The sequence below is a fragment of the Myotis yumanensis genome, unplaced genomic scaffold (genome assembly GCF_028538775.1).
Source record: "Myotis yumanensis isolate MYYU_CA2020_CCGP unplaced genomic scaffold, mMyoYum1.0.hap1 SCAF_1, whole genome shotgun sequence".
Taxonomy (NCBI): domain Eukaryota; kingdom Metazoa; phylum Chordata; class Mammalia; order Chiroptera; family Vespertilionidae; genus Myotis; species Myotis yumanensis.
Window position 1 is genome coordinate 164951 of NW_027223752.1, and position 20060 is coordinate 185010.

General features: G+C 51.0%; 1 protein-coding gene across 2 annotated transcripts in view; it reads left to right on the top strand.

Moving 5' to 3' along the window:
- Nucleotides 1-468: 468 nt before the first annotated feature.
- The window catches only part of CDC42BPB (CDC42 binding protein kinase beta), a 93295-nt gene continuing 73703 nt past the window's right edge, over nucleotides 469-20060 (top strand). For both annotated transcript variants that reach the window (XM_070411535.1, XM_070411543.1), the window contains exon 1: nucleotides 469-875. In XM_070411535.1, the coding sequence (XP_070267636.1) occupies nucleotides 701-875 (175 nt within the window). In that variant the 5' untranslated portion in view covers nucleotides 469-700. The remainder of the gene's footprint in view (nucleotides 876-20060) is intronic.

A 20060-nucleotide genomic window follows, 5' to 3' on the forward strand; every position in this document is an offset into this window, starting at 1 on the left:
CCCGGCCTCGGTCTCCCGCCCGTCCACTCAGAGGTGGGCTCCCCGGCTCGGGACCCTGGAAGCCGGTCCGCGGAGCGCGCGCGCCTGCGCACGCGCCGGCGCCGCAATCTCGGCGGGGCACAGGCTCCCGCCTTCCGCCCCGCCTTCCCGGCATCCCGCCTCCCTACGGCGAGCGGCGAGGCCCGATCCCGCCGGGAGCCTGGAGCCGGGACGCAGGGCGGGGCGGCGCGCTGAGGTCAGCGCGGCGACGGCCGGCCCCACCGTGGTTGGCTGCGCCCGCCTGGCCGCGCCCTGGTTGGCTGCGGGCCGCGGGGCTGGGCCGCCGGGTCGGGGCTGGGTCGGGCCGGGGCGCCGGCCGGGCTTGCGCAGCGCTCGGGTCCGCTCGCTCCAGGGCGGCGGGGAGGGCGCGGCCGCGGGCGGGGCCGAGGGCCGCGGGCGGGGCGGGCCGCGCCGGGCGGAGAGGGCGGCGGCGCCGAGGGGAGGAGACCGGCCCATGGACCCGTGGGGCCCGGCGCCCCAGACGCTTCGCCGCCGGGACCGAGCCCAAGATGTCGGCCTAGGCCGGCTCGCGACGACGCGCACGGGGCGGCGACCAGACGCTGCCGGGGCTCGCGGCCGCCGGGGCCCCGAGGGCGCGCCCTGACGGCCTGCCGAGCGGGCGGCGAGAGGCGGGCGCGTGGGGAGCGGGCCGCGCGGCACCATGTCGGCCAAGGTGCGGCTCAAGAAGCTGGAGCAGCTGCTCCTCGACGGGCCCTGGCGCCACGAGAGCGCCCTGAGCGTGGAGACGCTGCTCGACGTGCTCGTCTGCCTGTATACCGAGTGCAGCCACTCGGCCCTGCGCCGCGACAAGTACGTGGCCGAGTTCCTCGAGTGGGGTAAGTGCGCGCGCCCCTCCCCAGCCGGCCGCCTCCTCCGCGCAGCCCTCCGGCCGCCGCCCCACCCGCCGCGCGTCCCTCTCCGGTCGCTCCCGGCGCGCCGGTCCCTCCGCGGCTCTCGGTCCCTCCGCGGCCTTCGCACGTCCGCGTCCGGCCGTCCCGCCCCCTCATCCTGCCCCGGGAGCCACATCCTCCGTCCCTCCCCCACCCCTGGCCGGGCCGTCGCCCCTGCCGCTTCCTAGATCCACCCTGAGCCTGGCTATCATTTCCTGCAGCCCTGCCTGGACATCCGCCCCCGCCCCGCGCGGTGGGGTCCGGGATCAGCGTCCGGTCCGCCCCCCCCCCCCCCACGCGCGCTGCCGGCCCGTGGGGGCCGCCGAGTGTGCTTTGTGCGTCTGCCTCCCCCACCGCCCGTGGGCCCCGCCCGTGGGCATCTCCTAGGTGACAGCCGGCCTACAGCCCCGTCACTGGGGCTCCTCCACGGGCGTTTCGGGGTTGAGAGCCTTATTTGGAGCACGCCACGCAAGAGCAAATTGACGTTTCTCCTGGCGGTTGCGCCGGACCCCTGCAGTATTTGGGGGTAGTGGGAATTGTCAGCATGTGGGAGCCCCTTGAGAACTTCCTTCCCCTGATCTTTGCGTGCCTTCCCCGCCTCATTCACGGGTCTACGATGCTGTAGTCCTTGGTCAGCTGACCTGTTATGCTTTATGGGGCCATAACTTTGATTAAGCCACTTAATGGTCATGAGACTCCAGAAGACAGTGAGACCCTCTGGCTTCGCCTTCTGCTACCGTGGTGTCTTGTCAAGACCCTCAGACTCACCTAGAACGACCTGGTGGGCAGACCCCGCCTGTGCCATGTTCAGGCCGCACCTGTGAGACTCCTGCCCTGGGGTCATCTGTGTCCTCGGCCTGGTAGGACATGCAGTGCGAACCAGTCATTTCTAATCTGTGGGGCTGATCAAGCTGCTGTTTACATGAGGGAACAAGCCAGTGTGTTCTGTAATACGGCCTCCTGCCCTGCCAGAATGGTGTCCACAGGTTAAAGCTCACGGTGCCATGTTCTCCAGAGGGCTTGCCTCCCTCGCTTTTTGCTCCTGAGGGAGATGCTGACATGATGTCCTGTGAGAGCAGCGGCAGGAGGAGGCCCAGACCCTCGGGGACCCCCGGCCTTGGTCACCATCAATATAGGGAAGAGGGAGTGTTCACTTTCTGGGGTCCTTTATCAGTGACCTGATTTCCAGCTGAATAATTTACCGGCTTCACAGTTGACTCGAAAGTGAGGTCTTTGGTGCCTGTTACGTCTCGGTCTCCTGAATATTGTATTGGCCACTCCTGAGTGTTTCATCTTGAACTCCAGTTCCACAATCAGGTCCAACCCCGCACAGCCTAGGAGTAACAGGATGATTGAAGGGAGGAAGCAGGGGAAGGTTTTAGCTGGGATGGTGTGGACCAGCTGGCCTGTGGCCTGGGGTCCGGGCTGTGCCTGGACTGGGGTTCGTCCCAAGGCTGGGTGCCCTGTGGAGCAGTGGTCCTGGTGCAGGCCCCTCGCCATCTGGCTTCACGGGAGGAGGCTCCCCAGCATGTGTGGCAGTCTTCCTCTACAAGATTTGACCTTTCCAGATCTAAACAGGAGCTGTGTGCTACGAAGATAGAAATATTTTCAAAATTGTATCCTGGCCCTTTGGAAGTTATTATCTATACTGGAGGCCTGGTGCACGAAATTCATGCATATAGGGGTTGGGGGGGGCGGCCCTGGGTCCCTCAGCCCAGCCTGTGCCCTCTTGCAGTCTGGGATTCCTCTGGGGATGTCCGACTGATGGCTTAGGCCCGCTTTCTGCACTGCTCCCATCACCACCTCTGCAGTCTGCTTCTGGCTGAGTGGCGCTTCCCCTGTGCGAGTGCACTGAACACCAGGGGGCAGCTCCTGTATTGAGCGTCTGTCCCCTGGTGGTCCGTGCGCATCATAGCGACTGGCTAATATGCTATGTGTCCCTCTGTCCATCCGACCAGTCCTATGACGTGCACTGACCACTAGGGGCCAGACGCTCAACACAGGAGCTGCTGAGCTGCAGTGACTTGGCAGCGGCGGTTCTAGGGTGACGCACCCTGGAACCAGAGAGGAGCCCGATTCCTCACGGGGCCGTGTGATTCCACCTTCGGCCGTGGGTTATGTTGTTGCTGGGGCCCTATCGGCCCCAAATCTGGTTTACTGCACACTTGTGTTTGCATTCCACACCCTGTACGACAGCAAGTTTGCAGAGTGCCCTCTCGCACTCTGGGACCCCTCGGGGGATGTCAGGGTGCCGGTTTAGGCCTGATCCCCACAGACCAGGCTGAGGGACCCCACCTGCCGAGGGACCCTGCTCACTCCACAGATGCTGGGAGGGACCGTGGGAGGTTGGCTCCAGGGCGTGTCTGGCCCATCTTGCCCAGTCCCGCCCCTCCGGCCACCTTCTAATTCATTTCCTTTCAATGTGCACAAATCTGTGCACCGGGTCACTAGTTATTAATAACTTACATTATCCTAAGAACTTAATTCACATGGAAGTGTAAACTTGAAGTCACACAGGCAAAGCATGGACTTAAATTTAAGGTGGCATTTTAATGAAATGGTAATGTCTTTTATAAACAGTATTTAACCTGCTGTATGTTAACATACGCTCCATGTAACTGCGGTGGTGTGCTGGTAGTGGGTGCAGTCATCATTTATTGTTACTTGGGATGCCTGGTGATTGAGATTGGAAGGCGAAGAATGGTCTTTAGACAGAATTCTTTGTGGAGCGTTATCAGGGACCCTAATTCCTTCTGCTCAGGAAACTAGTGTCGGCTGTTGGTCCATGGATGGTTGAGTTTTTGGAGTCACACTGTGTGTGGTGTTTGAAACCTTGGCTGGATTGTGTCCTGTCATGTGGAGGGCCAATCCTTTCCCACCTTCCAAATCTTGCTAGTTGTCTATGGAATTCTTGAAGCTGAGTGAAGAAAAATGGCTGATTGCGCTCAGACTTGGAGACTTACTAGGAGGTCTTTGGGGAAACCTGGAAAGTATAGGTAACAGAGTTGTTACCTTTTAAAGAGGACCGTCGCTGCTCCTGTTTCCTCATCCCACAGAGCTGCATGGGAGAGTCATCCTGGCTTCATGGCAGGTTTTTGTCTTTAATTTTCCTTTCATTGTGTTTATAGTTTGATTAGTTTCCTCTATTCAATCACGGGCCTTAATTAAAAGTTGGAACTATCCTGCTTTGCATGTGTATTTTTAAGCTATTTCTTTTTAAAAAAATATATATTTTTATTGACTTTTTACAGAGAGGAAGGGAGAGGGATACCAGAGAGTTAGAAACATCGATGAGAGAAACATCGATCAGCTGCCTCCTGCACACCCCCTATTGGGGATGTTGCCCTTGACTGAATTCGAACCTGGGACCCTTCAGTCCGCAGGCCGACGTTCTATCCATTGAGCCAAACCAACTAGAGCTTAAGCTATTTCTTAATGAACATTCGATATTGTTTGAAGCAGAGCACACGAGACACTGAAATTTCAGCACGTGAACAGCAACAAATACGGACAGCTAAAACGAGGTGGGTTTGTTCGTTCTTCTCCGTCATATAAAGATGCTTTTGCGGCGTTAAACATGCAACGCCACTTAAGTATCATGGCTGGTGTTACATTGGGATGGAGCTGCTGTTTGGCATTGGATGGACCACAGCGGCCCTCTGCACTGGTCCCCACTGGCCGCAGACGGGGTGGGAGGTCGAGGGCTCGCGGCTGGTGGAGGCACACCTCGTGGAGGCCGACCTGGGCTTGGGCTTCCCGGGTCCGGTCCAGGGCATCTTCTCTCCTCCTGACACACTTGCTCCATAAGGAGTTTTAAATGTTCTCCTTGGTGCTTTTCCCTCTGTGATTGCAGCGGCCCCTGCGCAGAGCTCCCCTCTTGGCTGTAAATTTGCGGGTCTTCGTTGTGAGGATGGGTGCTCAGCACTAGGTGTGAGTGGGATGACTAGCAAAGCAGTAAGTTCAGGCTTCACAGATGGTGCTAAGCATCTCAGGATTCATTCTAATCTGAGTGGTTTCTCCAGCTGGGGTGGTTGCATAACACGGGGACACTTTATTTTTACGACTTTTTAAAATGCTCAACCCAAGGGTATGCTTTTTATTGATTTTAGAGAGAGGAAGGGGGAGAGGGAAAGAAGGGGAGAGAGAGAGAGGAACATCAATGCGAGAGAGAAATATCAATTGGTTGTCCCCATACACACACCCGACCGGGAATCAAACCCACGACTCTTCAGTGCACCGGACGATGCTCCAACCACCTCAGTTACAATGGCCAGGGCAAGAACACTCTTTTTGAGAAACAGGTCTTTTGAGCAATAAGATACAAATTGTAGGGAAATATTAGGGTTGCATAATAAAAGATTAGGCTAACATAGTTTAGATTTTATTAATAGCTATTTAGAACGCATAGCTGTGGAGCACATGGCATGAGATGGGACAACTGAAGCTGCCTAACATTACCATGCGGGCTTCCCCTCTTCTCTCCTAAAACCTCCTTCACTGACAGACTTTAAAGTGGGCAGCTGTGTCTGTGCTAAACCCAGACCTTCAGCAAATCAAGTTGGAGTGGAGTGATTTGTTCTCACTTTAGGGCACCACCAAGTGAGCAGCCTGAAAAGCTGATCCGGTCAGTAAATTGCTCTTCAGCAAAATAACGCGGGTGGGTGAAAGCCTCACCTCCTGCTCTGGCAGCTGCCCCTGGCCGTGGCCCGCCTTCTGCTGCAGCCGGGCCGTCCTCAGAAGTCCCTCCTGTCTGCTGACGGGGATGACGGTGAGCACATGCGCAAACAAGACTGTTAATTCCAAACTGCATTAAGTACGGCCCAACTACTGAGTGCTTTTCTTGGGAAAGAGGCAAAGAGTATCTGTTGAGACTAATAAATAAGGATCTTGCTGGAAGAGACCAAATATGGATTTTTTAGCCTTTTTAAAAATAAGAAAACGGGACTAAATAAAATTAAAGGAAATTTAGAAAGAATTGAGAAAAGCAACAGTCCTGTAATCACATCACCTTAACCCCCATAACATAACACTGTTTAGTCTCTGTCCTCAGTTTAAGTTGGATTCTTAGATTCTTAGAATGTTCCAGAATGACAATATGTTAAAATTATCTTAAATGTGTGTGAAAATGGATTGAGAAGAAAAGACACTTTCCTTAAATGTAAAATCCCAAGTGTTTTGACAATGTGATATACGTGTGTGTGTATATAAAAATATATATGTATACGTATGTATATGTATGTATATATATGTGTGTGTGTGTATATATATATATATATACACTTAAAATCTACAGAGGAACAACTTTTTTTTTTGAGGAACAACTTTTTTAAAAGATACTGGTAGGGTCAATGAGGGAAATAGGAGATATATGTAATGCTTTAAACAAAAATAAAGATACTACCTATGGAATAAAAGTTACACTCTACAGGATGACTTCAGACAATCTGTGTATTAGGTTTTGACTGGTAGGTGAATTTTATTGACTGGCAGATGCTGGCAACAGAATTGTTTTTTGATTAAAGCTTTGCCAAAAAAGACATTTATATAATAGAAGACTTTGGATTTTGTTATCCTTAGGAAAGAATGAGAAATTCAAAGAGAAATTTAAATTGAATTAAAAAAATCTTAAAAATTGATTGATTGATTTGAGAGAGAGAGAGAGAGAGAGAGAGAGAAACATTGATGCGTTGTTCCACTTATCTGTGCATTCATTGGTTGATTTTTTTTTTAATATATTTTATTGATTTTTTACAGAGAAGAAGGGAGAGGGATAGAGAGTTAGAAACATTGATGAGAGAGATCAATCAGCTGCCTCCTGCACACCCCCCACTGGGGATGTGCCCGCAACCAGGGTACATGCCCTTGACCGGAATCGAACCCGGGACCCTTGAGTCCACAGGCCGACGCTCTATCCACTGAGCCAAACCGGTTCGGCTCATTGGTTGATTCTTACTAGTATGTGTGCTCTGACTAGGGATTGAACCTGCAACCTTGGTGCATCAGGACGACACTCTGAACCAACTGAGCTACCAGGCCAGGGCTCCTAAATTTCAGTTGAATTTATCCTGTTTTAAAGCTTCTTTGGAGAGTGTGGAACTTAATTTTTCTAAGGTGATTGTTAACGCCATTGGGATGGTGATGATCCCTCTAGCCTCCAAAATTGCAGGGGCAGGGCTTTGAAAACTGTTAGGAATTTGAGTGATGACATGGTCTGCCCTCTCCCCCAGCCCCGCTCTCCCTTGGGTAAACTCAGACTCTGGACATGTTCCTGAGTCATTCCCAAGCAAGCAGCCCCTAGCCAGGGCTCCTTTTCTCCACGGCTTCATCGCCAACCCTGGGCCTCTGCTGGCACCTGCTTTGAAATATCTCGGTTTTATTTTAGCCTTTTCTTTCCATTTTCATTATCACCGGCCTAGGTGAAGCTCTAAGCCCCAGACCTAAATGAATGCTTTTCTCACGTGCAGATTTAAATAGCTTTGCAGGTCTGTCTTAAACACTGCTTTTAATTTCATCAACTCTCCTTTTTCAGAAACCTCCACAATGACTTCATATTCTGTTGCTTTTCACCCCTTTCCCCACAACTTGTGCCCCAAACACACATCCCTTCCTCTCCTTTTTTCCAAATATAAGGTTATATAACCATTTTTGTTTAAACTGATATTCATTGTTTATGTTGCTGTCATTAGGTGAATCTTAGGAAAGACAGGGGATTTTCGTTTTTATCGGAATGAATTATTTTTTCTTTCCTTTAGCCTGGATACCATGCACCGTCATGAATGTAGTCCCAGGTGTCTCGACGAAACTCCCCAGTGCAGTCTGACCCCTGGGTGGTCTCTCGCTTTCCATCCTTGCAGAGCCTGTCATTTTCCTGGCCTTTCCACTTGCTCTCTAAGCTGCTGCTTAGCCGTCCCGCCGGCTTCTTTCCTGGCGGGAATTGGTGTGTCTCTCTGCTGAATGCCCCTTTCTGGAGTTCATGCCTTCCTCCTGCGGGTGGCGTATGTCTTCTAGTGGTTTCCTGAGAAAGCGTCCATCAGAGATACATTTTGTGAGACCTAGCCCAGTGGTCGGCAAACTCATTAGTCAACAGAGCCAAATATCAACAGTACAACGATTGAAATTTCTTTTGAGAGCCAAATTTTTGAAACTTAAACTATATAGGTAGGTACATTGTTATTAACTTAATTAGGGTGCTCCTAAGCTGGCCTTTGCTAAAAAACGTCCTCAATCTGATTGCAGTACGTTCGCTGAGGTCGACCCCTTCCAACTCTCCCATCCACACTCGTCTTGTGTCTTGTATACTTGTTTTGTCTATCTCCTTTCGTTCATCCTCTCTATATGTCCAAACCATCTCAACATACAGGGCACCTAAAAAATGTTTCATTTTATCATAATAAAGCCACCAACACAAAATAATTACAATTCTTAAATTGATGATAAAAATACCTGTAGGATTTGCAGCTGGTTGGAAAAATACAGGTAACTTTATGCTTCGAGTAGGTACTTTTGTCACCCGCGTGCGATTTGCGGACGCGACTAGCACTAACCACTGCACAATAAGACTGCTGACTGACTGGCTCACTCAACTCGTGCATGAATCACGCGCGCCTCCCCCACGCTGCTGCGTATCCCCCGGCCCGCCTGCACTGCCCGATCGATCGATCGACCGACCGACCGACACCCCCCACTTCTTCTAACGACACTTCTTCAAAATTGACTAGCTCAGGCTGAAAATCGACTTCTGCGCATGGGCCAAGAAGTTTCAATCGCACTGTATGTGTGCGCCCGCACGTGGTATTTTGTGGAAGAGCCACACTCAAGGGGCCAAAGAGCCGCATGTGGCTTGCCAGCCTCGGTTTGCCGACCACTGACCTAGCCTGTCTGAAAATACCTTTTCTTTGCTCACACTGCAATGACAATTTGCCTGAGTGTTAAATTCCAGGTTAGAAACCAGTTTTCCTCAGAAGTTTGAAAGCGTTACTCCATTGCTGTCTACCTTCCAAATTTGGTCCTGAGAAGCCTGAGTGAGACCTTGTGACTCCCAAGCCTCGGTGGGACTTGTTCCATCTCTGAGGCTTGCAGGCCCTTCTGTTTGTTCCCGGGGCTCCTTGATGGGGTGGCGGGGCTTTTGGCGGGGACACGGGTCCTTCAGATTTGGGGAACTTTTCTGTGTTATTTCTTGATAATCACTTCTCTGATTTCTCCACGCTAGCCTTCTTGATCTCCTGTTATTCAGATGTTGGACCTTCTAGCGTGTCCTGCTAATTTCCTTTTCTCCTACTCTCTTCCATTCATTATATTTTTGTTTTGATTTTTTTTTCCAGGAGCGGCCCTCAACTTTATCTTCTAGCTCTTATATTGAGGGTTGTTTTTTTTTAAAATATATTTTATTGATTTTTTATAGAGAGGAAGGGAGAAGGATAGAGTTAGAAACATCGATGAGGGAGAAACATTGATCAGCTGCCTCCTGCACACTCCCCACTGGGGATGTGCCCGCAACCAAGGTACATGCCCCTGACCGGAATCGGACCCCGGACCCCTCAGTCCGGTGCTCTATCCACTGAGCCAAACTGGCCAGGGCTCTTATATTGAGTTTTTATTTCTGCTGTCATATGTTTCATTTCTAAGTGCTTTTGTCCTCAATATTTCTTTCATTTCAATGTTTTTATAGATTTTAGAGAGAGGGAGAGAGGGAGAGAAACATCAAAGAGAGAAAAGCATGAACATTGACTGGTTACCTCTTACATGTCTCCTACTGAAGGTCACTCCCACAGCCCGGGCTTGTGCCCTGACCCGGTGACCTGGTGCCTGGGTCAACACTCAGCCACTGAATCACTCTGGCTCAGGATTTCTTTCTACAACATCCTATTTTGTTCCATGAAGGCGATACCTTTTTTGAGCATTTCTTCTTGGTTATAATTTGTTACTGATTTATGTGCGCACATTCATACTTACAGACATTTTCTGTTTCCTGTGCTGTCGCTGTTCTTCTGAGTCCTTTTCTCCTGTTTTCCACTTTGGTCTTTGCCTTTGATGTCAGAAGCCTTTGTCCAAATATCTGGTGATTATTGGCTGTCTTTTCATCATCATGAGCGGGCTGATTGGAAATTCTTTGTGCATGGACAAGTTTTAAATGTTGTCTCACCTCGAGGAAATAGGATGGGGACCCTGCCGGTTTGAGGGGATAGCACCAGAAGTTGCTAACGTAATTCTTTGTCTTGGGCTTGTCAGTTTCCGCAGAGAGGGGCTTCCCTCTCCTGCTTGGGTGGTGAGGAGTGTGGTCTGCGCCCAGCTGCCGGCTTTCTGGGAGGGTGGGGTGAGTGGTGTGGATGGCGGAGGAGGTCTGGGCATAGTTGCTGCTGCAGGCTTGAGTCACGCGTGTTTTCTGTCCATTACTGTTTAGGCCCCCAGAGATCCCGGGGCTGCCGCTGAGCTCCGACATTACCCCTGCCTCACACAGGGGTGACTTCCAGTTGCTAGCTTCGCTTCCCCCAGCTCAAAATTAAGTTGACATTTCTGGTCTGCTGTCATCTGTCATCCATTCATTCAAGTGTTCTTAAGGACTTAAAGATGTGCCAGGCACTGCAGTGGTGAATGGACTCCGGAAAAGGAGAAGTCAGCAGAGGAGAGTGATGAAACAGCCTCTTTCTCGGAGCTCAGTCATCTGCGAGCTCAGGAGCCGTGGGCTACATTTTAGTGGGGGTTTTGCGACCAGAGATAAGCTGGACGTTCTGTACGCTGTGCTAACTGGAAGGTGCCCCAGGGTTTATCCCAGTTTCATCTCTAGGTAACATTCGAGTGAAGAGTTACTAGATCCTTGATTTGGATGTACTGCCGTTTCTATACTTATTTATTGGAAACTAGAGGCCCGATGCACGAAATTCGTGCAAGGAACTCGGCCCTCCCAGCCCCAGCTGCCTCGCCCCCCCCATCCCCCCCACCCCCTTCGTCTAGAAGGTCATTCTGCTGTTTGGTCTAATTAGCATATTAGCTCTTTATTCTATAGGATATTCCTCCAGTAGAAGGAAGACATGGGAATAGGGAGGGCAAGCTTTTCTCTAGTAACTGCAGGACATTGAAAGGGAGAGAGGGGAGAAAGGCCCACGGTACAAGGAGGGGAGTGGCGTGCTGGCTGCTCTGAAGGCAGATAAAAGGTGTCTGGGAAGTGCTTCCGGGGTCTGGCAGGAGGCGGGCGGCCTCCTGGGGGCTAAGGTGCTGGGCTGTGCAGCGTGGGATGTCGGGATGGGGTTTGTGCCCCAGGCACTGCGTGTAGGAACTTCATTGGCTGGTTCTGTAGCTCCAGAGCTTTTTTTCCAGAGCAGGAAGAATCGCTCATTTAAAATAAATGAGCAGAGTAAGCAATGTTCTTGCCACTCACAATTTTCTAAAAACACAGATAAATGAAATGCAAAGGTAAATGACCTCCTTAACCGTGACTCGCAAACTACATTTGCAGGCTGTTGCTCAGTTGTACTTTATCCCTGTCCCCCTCATTTTGTTTAAAAACTTTAAATTGGGCTGATTTTATTTTTTTAACCTATACATTATTTTAACTTGAAATAGCATTTGTGTTGATTCTTCACTATTCAGAAAGATGTTGATTTTATAATGAATGTGTATGCAGCAGTCCTTACAAAATGATTTTGCAGCTCTGTCACAAATGGGCTTATTTCTTTTTTAAATATATTTTATTGATTTTTTACAGAGAGGAAGGGAGTTGGATAGAGAGTTAGAAACATCGATGAGAGAGAAACATCGATCAGCTGCCTCCTGCACACCCCCTACTGGGGATGTGCCCGCCACCGAGCCAAACTGGTCAGGGCTGGGCTTATTTCTTATCTAACCCAGTATTTGAAGTTAGGTTGTTGAAAGACTTGACGTTTTGATAATCTCGTGAAATAATATGTTAAGAGGGTTATTGAACAAAAACAAGTTGTCAGCAATATTTGAGAGAAAAGTAAATTGAGTTATACAGATAATTGATTGTTTATTTTAATGAAAAAGAAAGGTTTCTTTGCCATTTTCAATTACCAAATGATTTCTACTGTTTACTTACTTATTTTTGGTAACAGCTTCATTGAGACATAGGTCATATGTAATCTACCTGTTTCAGTTGTATAATGCGGTGTCTTAGGGGATAGCCGTGCAGCCGTCTCCCCTGTCCCATTCCAGAACATCTTCATCACCTCAGGAAACCCCTGTGCCCTTTAGCACCACCCCAGCTCCTCCTCCCCAGCCCCCGCAGCCACTAATCTACTTTTATTATGTAGTTGCCTATTTTGGATATTCCTGTGAATGGGTCATATATTACGCGACCTGTTGTGCCTGGATTGTTTCGCTTAGCATAGTGTTTTCAAGGATATGTCTGTGTTTCATTCCTCTTTATTGCTGAGTAGTTCTCTGTTACACGGGTAGTCCACATTTTGTTCATCTGTTTATCGGTGGATGAACATTGGGGTTGTTCCTACCTTTTGTTTATGCTAATGCCGCGTGAACATTCATGTGCAGGTTTTATTCATGGGCGTGTTTCCGTTTTCCGTGGGTGCATGTCTGGGAGTTGCTGGGTCCTTCGTAGTGAGTGTTTGAGGAGCTGCAGGCTGTTCCACGGCCGCTTTCCCCGGTCAGCACGTCGGGGCCCACCAGCAGCACGTGAGGGCCCGGCTTCTCCACATCCTCCTCAGTACTTACTGTCTTTTTAGTCTTGTCCGTGGGTGCGGACAAGATGCGTGTGGTTTGGTTTGCCTTTCCTTAAGGCTGATAATGCTGAGCCTCTTCCCTTGTGTGTATTGATCATTGGTATATCATTGTGGAAACGTCTGTTATTCCGTTGTTCATTTTCTGTGTTGTCGTTTTGTTGAGTTCTCAGAGTTCCTTACATATTCTGGATACAAGCCTTCATCAGTCTGTGATTGGCAAATATTTTCTCTTGTTCTATGGGTTTCCTGATGGTTTCCTTTGAAGCAAAAGTTTTTAATTTTGATGAAGTCCAGTTAAATTTTTTGTTGTTGCTTTAATTTTCATATCTGAGGATACATTGCCAAATTCAACGTCACAAAGATTTATACCTATGTTTTCTTTTAAGATTTTATAGTTTCTCTCTTACATTTAGGTCTGTGATCCATGTTGAGCCCATTTTTATTTTTATTTATTTTTTAAATATATTTTATTGATTTTTTACAGAGAGGAAGGGAGAGGGATAAGAGAAACATTGATGAGAGAGAAACATCAATCTGCCTCCTGCACACCCCCTACTGGGGATGTGCCCACAACCAAGGTACATGCCCTTGACCGGAATTGAACCCAGGATCCTTGAGTCCGCAGGCCAACACTCTATCCACTGAGCCAAACCGGTTAGGGCTATTTTATTTTTTAAAATATATTTTTATTGATTTCAGAGAGGAAGGGAAAGGGAGAGAGAGAAACATCAATGATGAGAGGGAGTCATCGATCAACTGCCTCCTGCAGGCCCCCTACTGGGGACTGAGTCCGAAACCCACTCATGTGCCCTTGACCGGAATTGAACCTGGGACCCTTCAGTCCTCGGGCCTACGCTCTGTCCACTGAGCCACACTGGCTAGGCGATTCCATTTTTATATATGGTGTGAGATAGGGAGTCCACAGTCATTCTTTGCATGTGGGTGTTCTGTTGTTCCAGCACCATTTGTGGAAGAGACTGTTCTTTCCCCATGGAGTAGTCTTGGCATCCTTGTCAAAATCAGTTGACCACATAGGTGTATGGCTTCTTTCTGGATGCTAATAATTTTCGTTTTTCTGATTTATTTGTTTCTTTTGGGGTCGGTTCTTTGCTTACCTTGGAACTTTTTCTAGTGATTTTCCTTTCTTCTTTTTTAATATATATTTTTATTGCTTTCAGAGAGGAAGGAAGTGGGAGAGAGAGAGAGAAACAGCAATGATGAGAGAGGTTCATTGATCGGCTGCTTCCTGCACGCCCCACACTGGAGATCGAGCCCGCAACCGGGCATGTGCCCTGACTGTGAATCAAACCCTGATTGTATTGCAAGTTTAGTGAGGCTTAAGATACTATATTTATTATCTGAGAAAAATATTCTCCAGTAAAATGAACTTTAAATGTTATTAAAACAAAGTCTGGTGGGGAGAACTGTGACTAGTTTTCCATGCCCCCAGAGTGTTCTCAGCACCGCCTCAGAGAGGGCGTCTTTAGGTAAACATTTAGCAGTGAGTGCGGAGGTAAACCTCGTACAGGCAGAGGGCAAAGTCCTGCTGGAGCGGTATTTCTGATCAGATCCGGGGTGCGCAGCGGTTATGCCGAGTGCTGGAACCATTAGTCACGCCAGCCCTGCAGAGTTGGTACAGATCTTACCAGCTCGTAAACTGCTTTATGACCCAGAAGGAATGCCAGCAGTGAAACAGGCTCGTAACCAGTGCCCTGGCACGTGGCCGACTCTCCTGCCCAGATCCGCGTCCGGGAGGAAAACTGCTGTGCGGCTGGGGTGGGAGCTCGCAGCACGTGGAGTCAGTCGCTCTGGTTTGAGTGTTTGTAAAAGGAAACTCGTTTCTCAAAAATGTTCAGCCTCGTGTCTGTGGTCAGGCCCTCGGCTGTCCCCCACTAGCTCTGCAGTAGCGGGGACTCGGTAGGAAGATGGCACTGCCCTTCTTGGAGTGGCGTGACTTGTTCCTGTGTTGATAGTCTTATTGTTGTAATCAGTCCCCTGAAAAGTGGTGACAATTTCTTGTTACAAATGTTTAATTTTGTTATGATAGGAGTTTCAGACACCTGAAGAGTAGAGAGAGAACCCCCGTTCCAGTCACCGTCTCAGCAGTTGTCAAGGCCTGGTCAGCCTTGCTTCCTTTTTCCCCCCCTTTTCCCCAGGAGGGTATTCTGAGGCAACCCCTAGCCATGTCGTCTCACTGCAAGGAAACAGGGCTTTCTTTAAAAACAGCCGTGATAACATTATGACATTAAAAACCCCACAGTACAATCAAGTAGTCATGGTTTAAATTCCCCCTTTTTGTTGTTGTTTTTCGTGGATTTGTTCTCTGCTGCACGTGGCATTATTCCCCTTTCACCCCCGGCTCCTTCCTCCTTTCTTTCTGCTGTTTATTGTGGAAGGAACCAGCCATTTTCCTGTCCTGCTTATACCATTTCCTTATTCCTAGTGTTTTCCTAACAGGACAAATCGGCTGTTAATAAATCCTTCCTATACTTTTGTCCCAGGATGCTTTTGTGGGGAAGAGAGCTATTTGGGGATTTAATTGTAAAAATGAGGTATTTCTTGTTCCATTTGAGATGTAATTTGTACACACTGTTGGGAGGTGTTTCCTGTCAGGGCAGGACTTGCTGACGGTCCTGAGTGAGGGCTGGTGCCCGGCTGTGGCGGGGTCAGGGGTTCGTGTTCCAGGCGGCGGTGCCGGCCGGGCGGGGCGGGCATCACCTCCCTTCCTCTCCCGGCACCAGCCCGGCCCTGGGGCCCGCCCTTCCTCCTGGAGCCCCGAGGTTGATTCACCCCGACCCCCGCATTTCCCCGCGGGGCATGTTAATGAACCCCAGACATTTAAGGAGCTGATTAACGTTTAGCTAAAACCCTTCCCCTTCCCCATACTTCACATTGGCTTCTTCAGCTTTTCCCTGTTCATGTCTTCAGCCCTTCCTATAGGAAAATGCCCTTTTCTGTGTTGCTTTTCTGTTTGCCTTTTGTCAGCACTTGCTGGTGTTCCGTGCTGAGTTTATTACACAGTGGAAGTGAGTGGCTCCGGGGCCTGAGTGTCCAGTGCTGCCCCTTCTCACTGAAGGCCCCGCTGTGGGCTGGATGGCGGCTGGGCTAGTCTCACAGCCACGTCCACAGCCGTGGAGGGGGACAGTGTGGCGTGGCCCTCTGTGGGAGGGTCACTCTGGTCTGGAACGGAGTGGGACGGCAGTCGGCCGGACGGCCCGGAGGCCTGGGAGTGGGGACAGTGGTGAGAGTTTGCCGGAGGGTAGGGGTCAGGGCAGACTGGGGCGCAGACCACCCTTGCCGGGTGGAAGCCATCAGGAACTGGAAGGAGGGGTGGCCCGCTGTGTGCCGGGGAAGTCACTGCTGTCTGCGTGCTGCAGGTGGCAGCCCGGCCACCCCTCGCTTCACTCCGGCTGTGGCGAGTGGTTCTGGGGCTGGACCCATTGACACCTGCACAGAGTGTCACACCGTTAGCCTGGCGGCCTCGAAGGCACGTTCGGGCAGCTGTCGCCTCCTCGGGTCGTCCTGCACCCCACCCTTTGTCCAGCCGCGTACCCAGCTTGGGCCTTCCACGGCGGTGCTCCCCGGGGACACCGGTGCTTGGTCTCCTGCTGTCAGGGCAGCCCGGAGCCCTGGGGGCTGTCTGTGGGCGGAGGGCTGGGCAAGCCCCGCGTGGCCGGTGATGCCAGGAGCTTGCTGGAGCCATGGCAGTCGACAGGGCTTTGGGGCTGGTGAGGGGGCTCAGGTAGACCAGACTGGCTGCTGTCCCTCCTCCGCACCCCGCACTGAGGACCCTCGCTGGGCCGGCGACTGCGACCTCTCAGCCGTCCTCAGCTGTCACCTCCCTGGCCTTTTGCTGCGAAGCTGCAGAGGCTCGGACCCAGGTCGGGTTCGGTGCGTGTGGACCTGTGGGAAGTGTCCTAACAGGGAAGTCGCAGTCATTCTCCTGTTCTCACCCTGGGGCTGGCGTGTCGGGGCAGGCAGGCTGTGAGTGTGTCTGTGCTGGAGGAAGTGGGGGCGCCGAGGGGACCGCAGACGGCCCGCGACAGCAGAGGGGGCAGAAGTGAAAGAGGTGGCGCCTCGCCGGTCCTTCGTGTCCGTGAGAATCACCCGCTGCTCTGAGCGCCCAGGGAGCGTCCTGGGCCACCTTGTCCCGGGGCTCAGGTGTCTGCACAGTGACCAGCGGCTCAGGGGACCCAGCGTTTGTCACATTTCTCTGGGAAAACACGTAATGTGAGGCAGGTCTCACCTGTGACCTCCTGGTTGTTCACTGGAAACACTGGGATTGACATTCGTGAGGACTTTAAGTGGGATCTTACGCTTTTTAGTTTTTGAGTTGAACTTAAGAAAAATGAGGCTTGCTTGTCCACCTCAGGGCGGTGCCCCGTTGTCCTGTGGTGGCTCTCGGCTCCCCACAGGGCCAGCTCCGCGGGGTGGGGCGCTCCCTGCTGGGGGCAGCCAGGCCTAGAGCTCCGTGTGGTGTGGAAGGCCTGCTGGGCACTAGTGGTCATGCGGGCCTTTCCTCACTGAAGGGCTGGGTCAGGGAGAACGCAGCTCTGGCTGCCTGGCGCACAACGCAGACTTCACAAAGCCAGCATCCTGTTTGAAGTGTTAAACATTTGCCAGCCGGTCAATGAAATTTCATTGATTTGTGGAGCTCTTGTCATTTGCCTGATTAGTGGGTCTCATCTCTGGCAAATACTGGGAAGAGGAACCGCTTGCCCAGCCACAAGGAACCAGAGTGAGACCTAAAGTCTTACTTAAAACCAGCTTCCTTCCTGTCCATTGATTAACTTCTCGTGTGGACGGAAGGCCCCAGCTGGCGTGGCTCGGTTGGTGAGCATGTCCCAGGCGCCGCAAGGTCACCGATTGGATTCCTGGTCAGGGCACAGGCCGGGCTGTGGGCTTGATCCCTAGCAGGGGGTGTGCAGGAGGCAACTGATCAATGTTTCTCTCTCATGGATGTTTCTTTCTTTTAAAAAAAAAGAAGGGTGGGGAACTCGGAAGACACCCTTCTTCTCGTCTTCGTGTCTGCGTTATTTTGTGTGTGTTTCATTCCTTTATGCTGACATTTTTATGTTACTGAAAAAATACTGAGCACAGAGGGTTTGCTTTCGTATTTTAGCAGAAGTACCTCAGAAATGCATGGGTTGGCTCAGTTGGATAATGTGACATACCATTTAATGCGGACAGTGGGGCCTCCAATTGAGTTGATGTTCAAATAAATGACATTTAATGTGAGTGAAGCCCTTTACCACATCCAAACTGTTTCTGCTCCTTTTTAAGCCCTTTTTCAAAAAGCATACACAGAAAGCAAGACTAGACTCTGCTGTGCATTCATGAGCATTTCCCCCTTGGCCTCGGCGGCCGGGCGAGGGCCTTGGACACACGTCCGCAGGTCTCGGGGAGCAGCGGCCTCCAGCAGGAGCATGTCCCGAGGATGGCGCTGGTTCTTTTCTGCGCTCAGAACCGAGGCCTTGACCATCACTAGAGTGACTGTAAAGACTCACTCTCGCGTGAGTGCTCTTCTCTCCACAATCACATCTGCCCCTGGGGCTGCAGTCCGGCTTTTCTTTGTAGCCGCAGGTATCTGGCATAGAATTAGGTTCTAGAAGATTCCTATAATTTTGGTAGAATACGTTTTGCTTTTTTCTTCTGGAGACATTTATTCCCTGTGCAAAACACAGAGCTTGTCACGAAATTCAGTGAAAGCTCAACGGGATCTTGGACACGAGAGGATTGCCCACAAGAACGTTTCCCGGTCGGTCCTGGGGGTGGATCGCTGCCTGGCTCGGGCGGTGATGAATGGTGAGGAAGTGGTTGCTACAGCGGCGTAGGGCTTGCAGGAAGGCTCCGGGGCCTCAGGTGTGTGCTAGACTTTTTCTTATTCCCTGGCATAGTTTTGTTCTAGTGTTTTCTAATTCAGTATGTTTAGACGTAAGTAGCAATCCTGTTGAACAAGAATCCCACGTCCTGTGTTCAGATAGGAGAGTGTGTGGTGCGCACAGCGTGAGCACGGAATGTGAGGAAGGGGTGGCTGAGAAGCCTTCTCGGAGCAGTGGGCACGTGTCACTGACACTGGGTCCGCGCCTGAGCGCTCCGGGGCTGTAGGGCTGGGCAGGGAGCGACCTCGCTAAGTTCCTTGGTGCCGGTGGAAGAAAGTGGTGAAAGAAGTGGTGGAAGGCCTAGAGCTGTGGGCGGGGGGAAGGCTGCCCGGTTGAGCACGGAGGTGTGGGCTGCGGGACGGGTGTGGGCTGCGGGACCGGTCTGCCCTCGCAGCAGCGGAGCCCGCCCTGCAGACAGGTGTGTGTCCTGCAGCACGTTCCTGTGGGGAAGGAGTCGGGGTGGAGCACAGTCTTCCTGTGACCAGGCCTGATCTCAGCATGACTAATGGCTCTGCGTGTGGACACAGTGCACTTGCTCATGGTTACGTCCACTGTCACATTCGATCCTCCCAGTGACCCCCAATCCCAGGATTGTCCCTAATTCACCGAGGACATGAGCTCAGATCAAGCATTTTGCACCAGGAGCAGGGCGGCCAGGTCTGGCCCCAGTGCCTGCTCTCAGCCAGTGTGTCTGCTGCTTCATTTCAGTAATTTCTTTAAGTACCTTAATGCCGTCTGAATAAATTCATGAATGATCATGTGCTGACCGGGCTCTCTGTGACCTCCTCTTCCCTCCTCACGCATGACCCCTTCCTTGACCAGCAAGCACTGTTGTGACACACATCACAGATTAGTTGTTTTAAGTTTATTATTATTATTTTTAAGTGTACGATTTACTTACTTTTAGAACATTCAGAGTTGTGCAACCATTACGACTATCTAATTCCAGAACATTTTACCGCCCCTACAGGAAACCCTAGACCAGCGGTTCTCAACCTGTGGGTCGCGACCCCTTTGGCGGTTGAACGACCCTTTCACAGGGGTCGCCTAAGACCATCCTGCATATCAGATATTTACATTACAATTTATAACAGTAGCAACATGACAGTTATGAAGTAGCAACGAAAGTAATGTTATGGTTGGGTCACAACATGAGGAACTGTATTTAAAGGGCCAGAAGGTTGAGAACCACTGCCCTAGACCCATTAGCAATCACTCCCCAGCCCCCTGCCCAGCCCCTGGCGAACACTAGTCTACTTCCTGTCTCTATGGATTTGCTGTTCTGGACATTTCATAGAAACATGTTTGTAGCATGTATCAGTGTTTTCTTTTATGGCTTCGTAATAGTCCGCGTTTGGCTCACCCACTCATCAGGGATGGACATCTGGGTTGTTCTGGTTTTTGGCTGCTGTGAATAATGCCGCTGTGAACATTTGTGTACAGGTTCTGTGTAGATGTCTGTTTTCACTTCTGTTGGGTTCGTACCTGGGAGTGGAGTCGCTGAGTCACAGCCACGCCATGTGAGCATGTGAGGAGCGGCCAGGCTGTTTCCCACA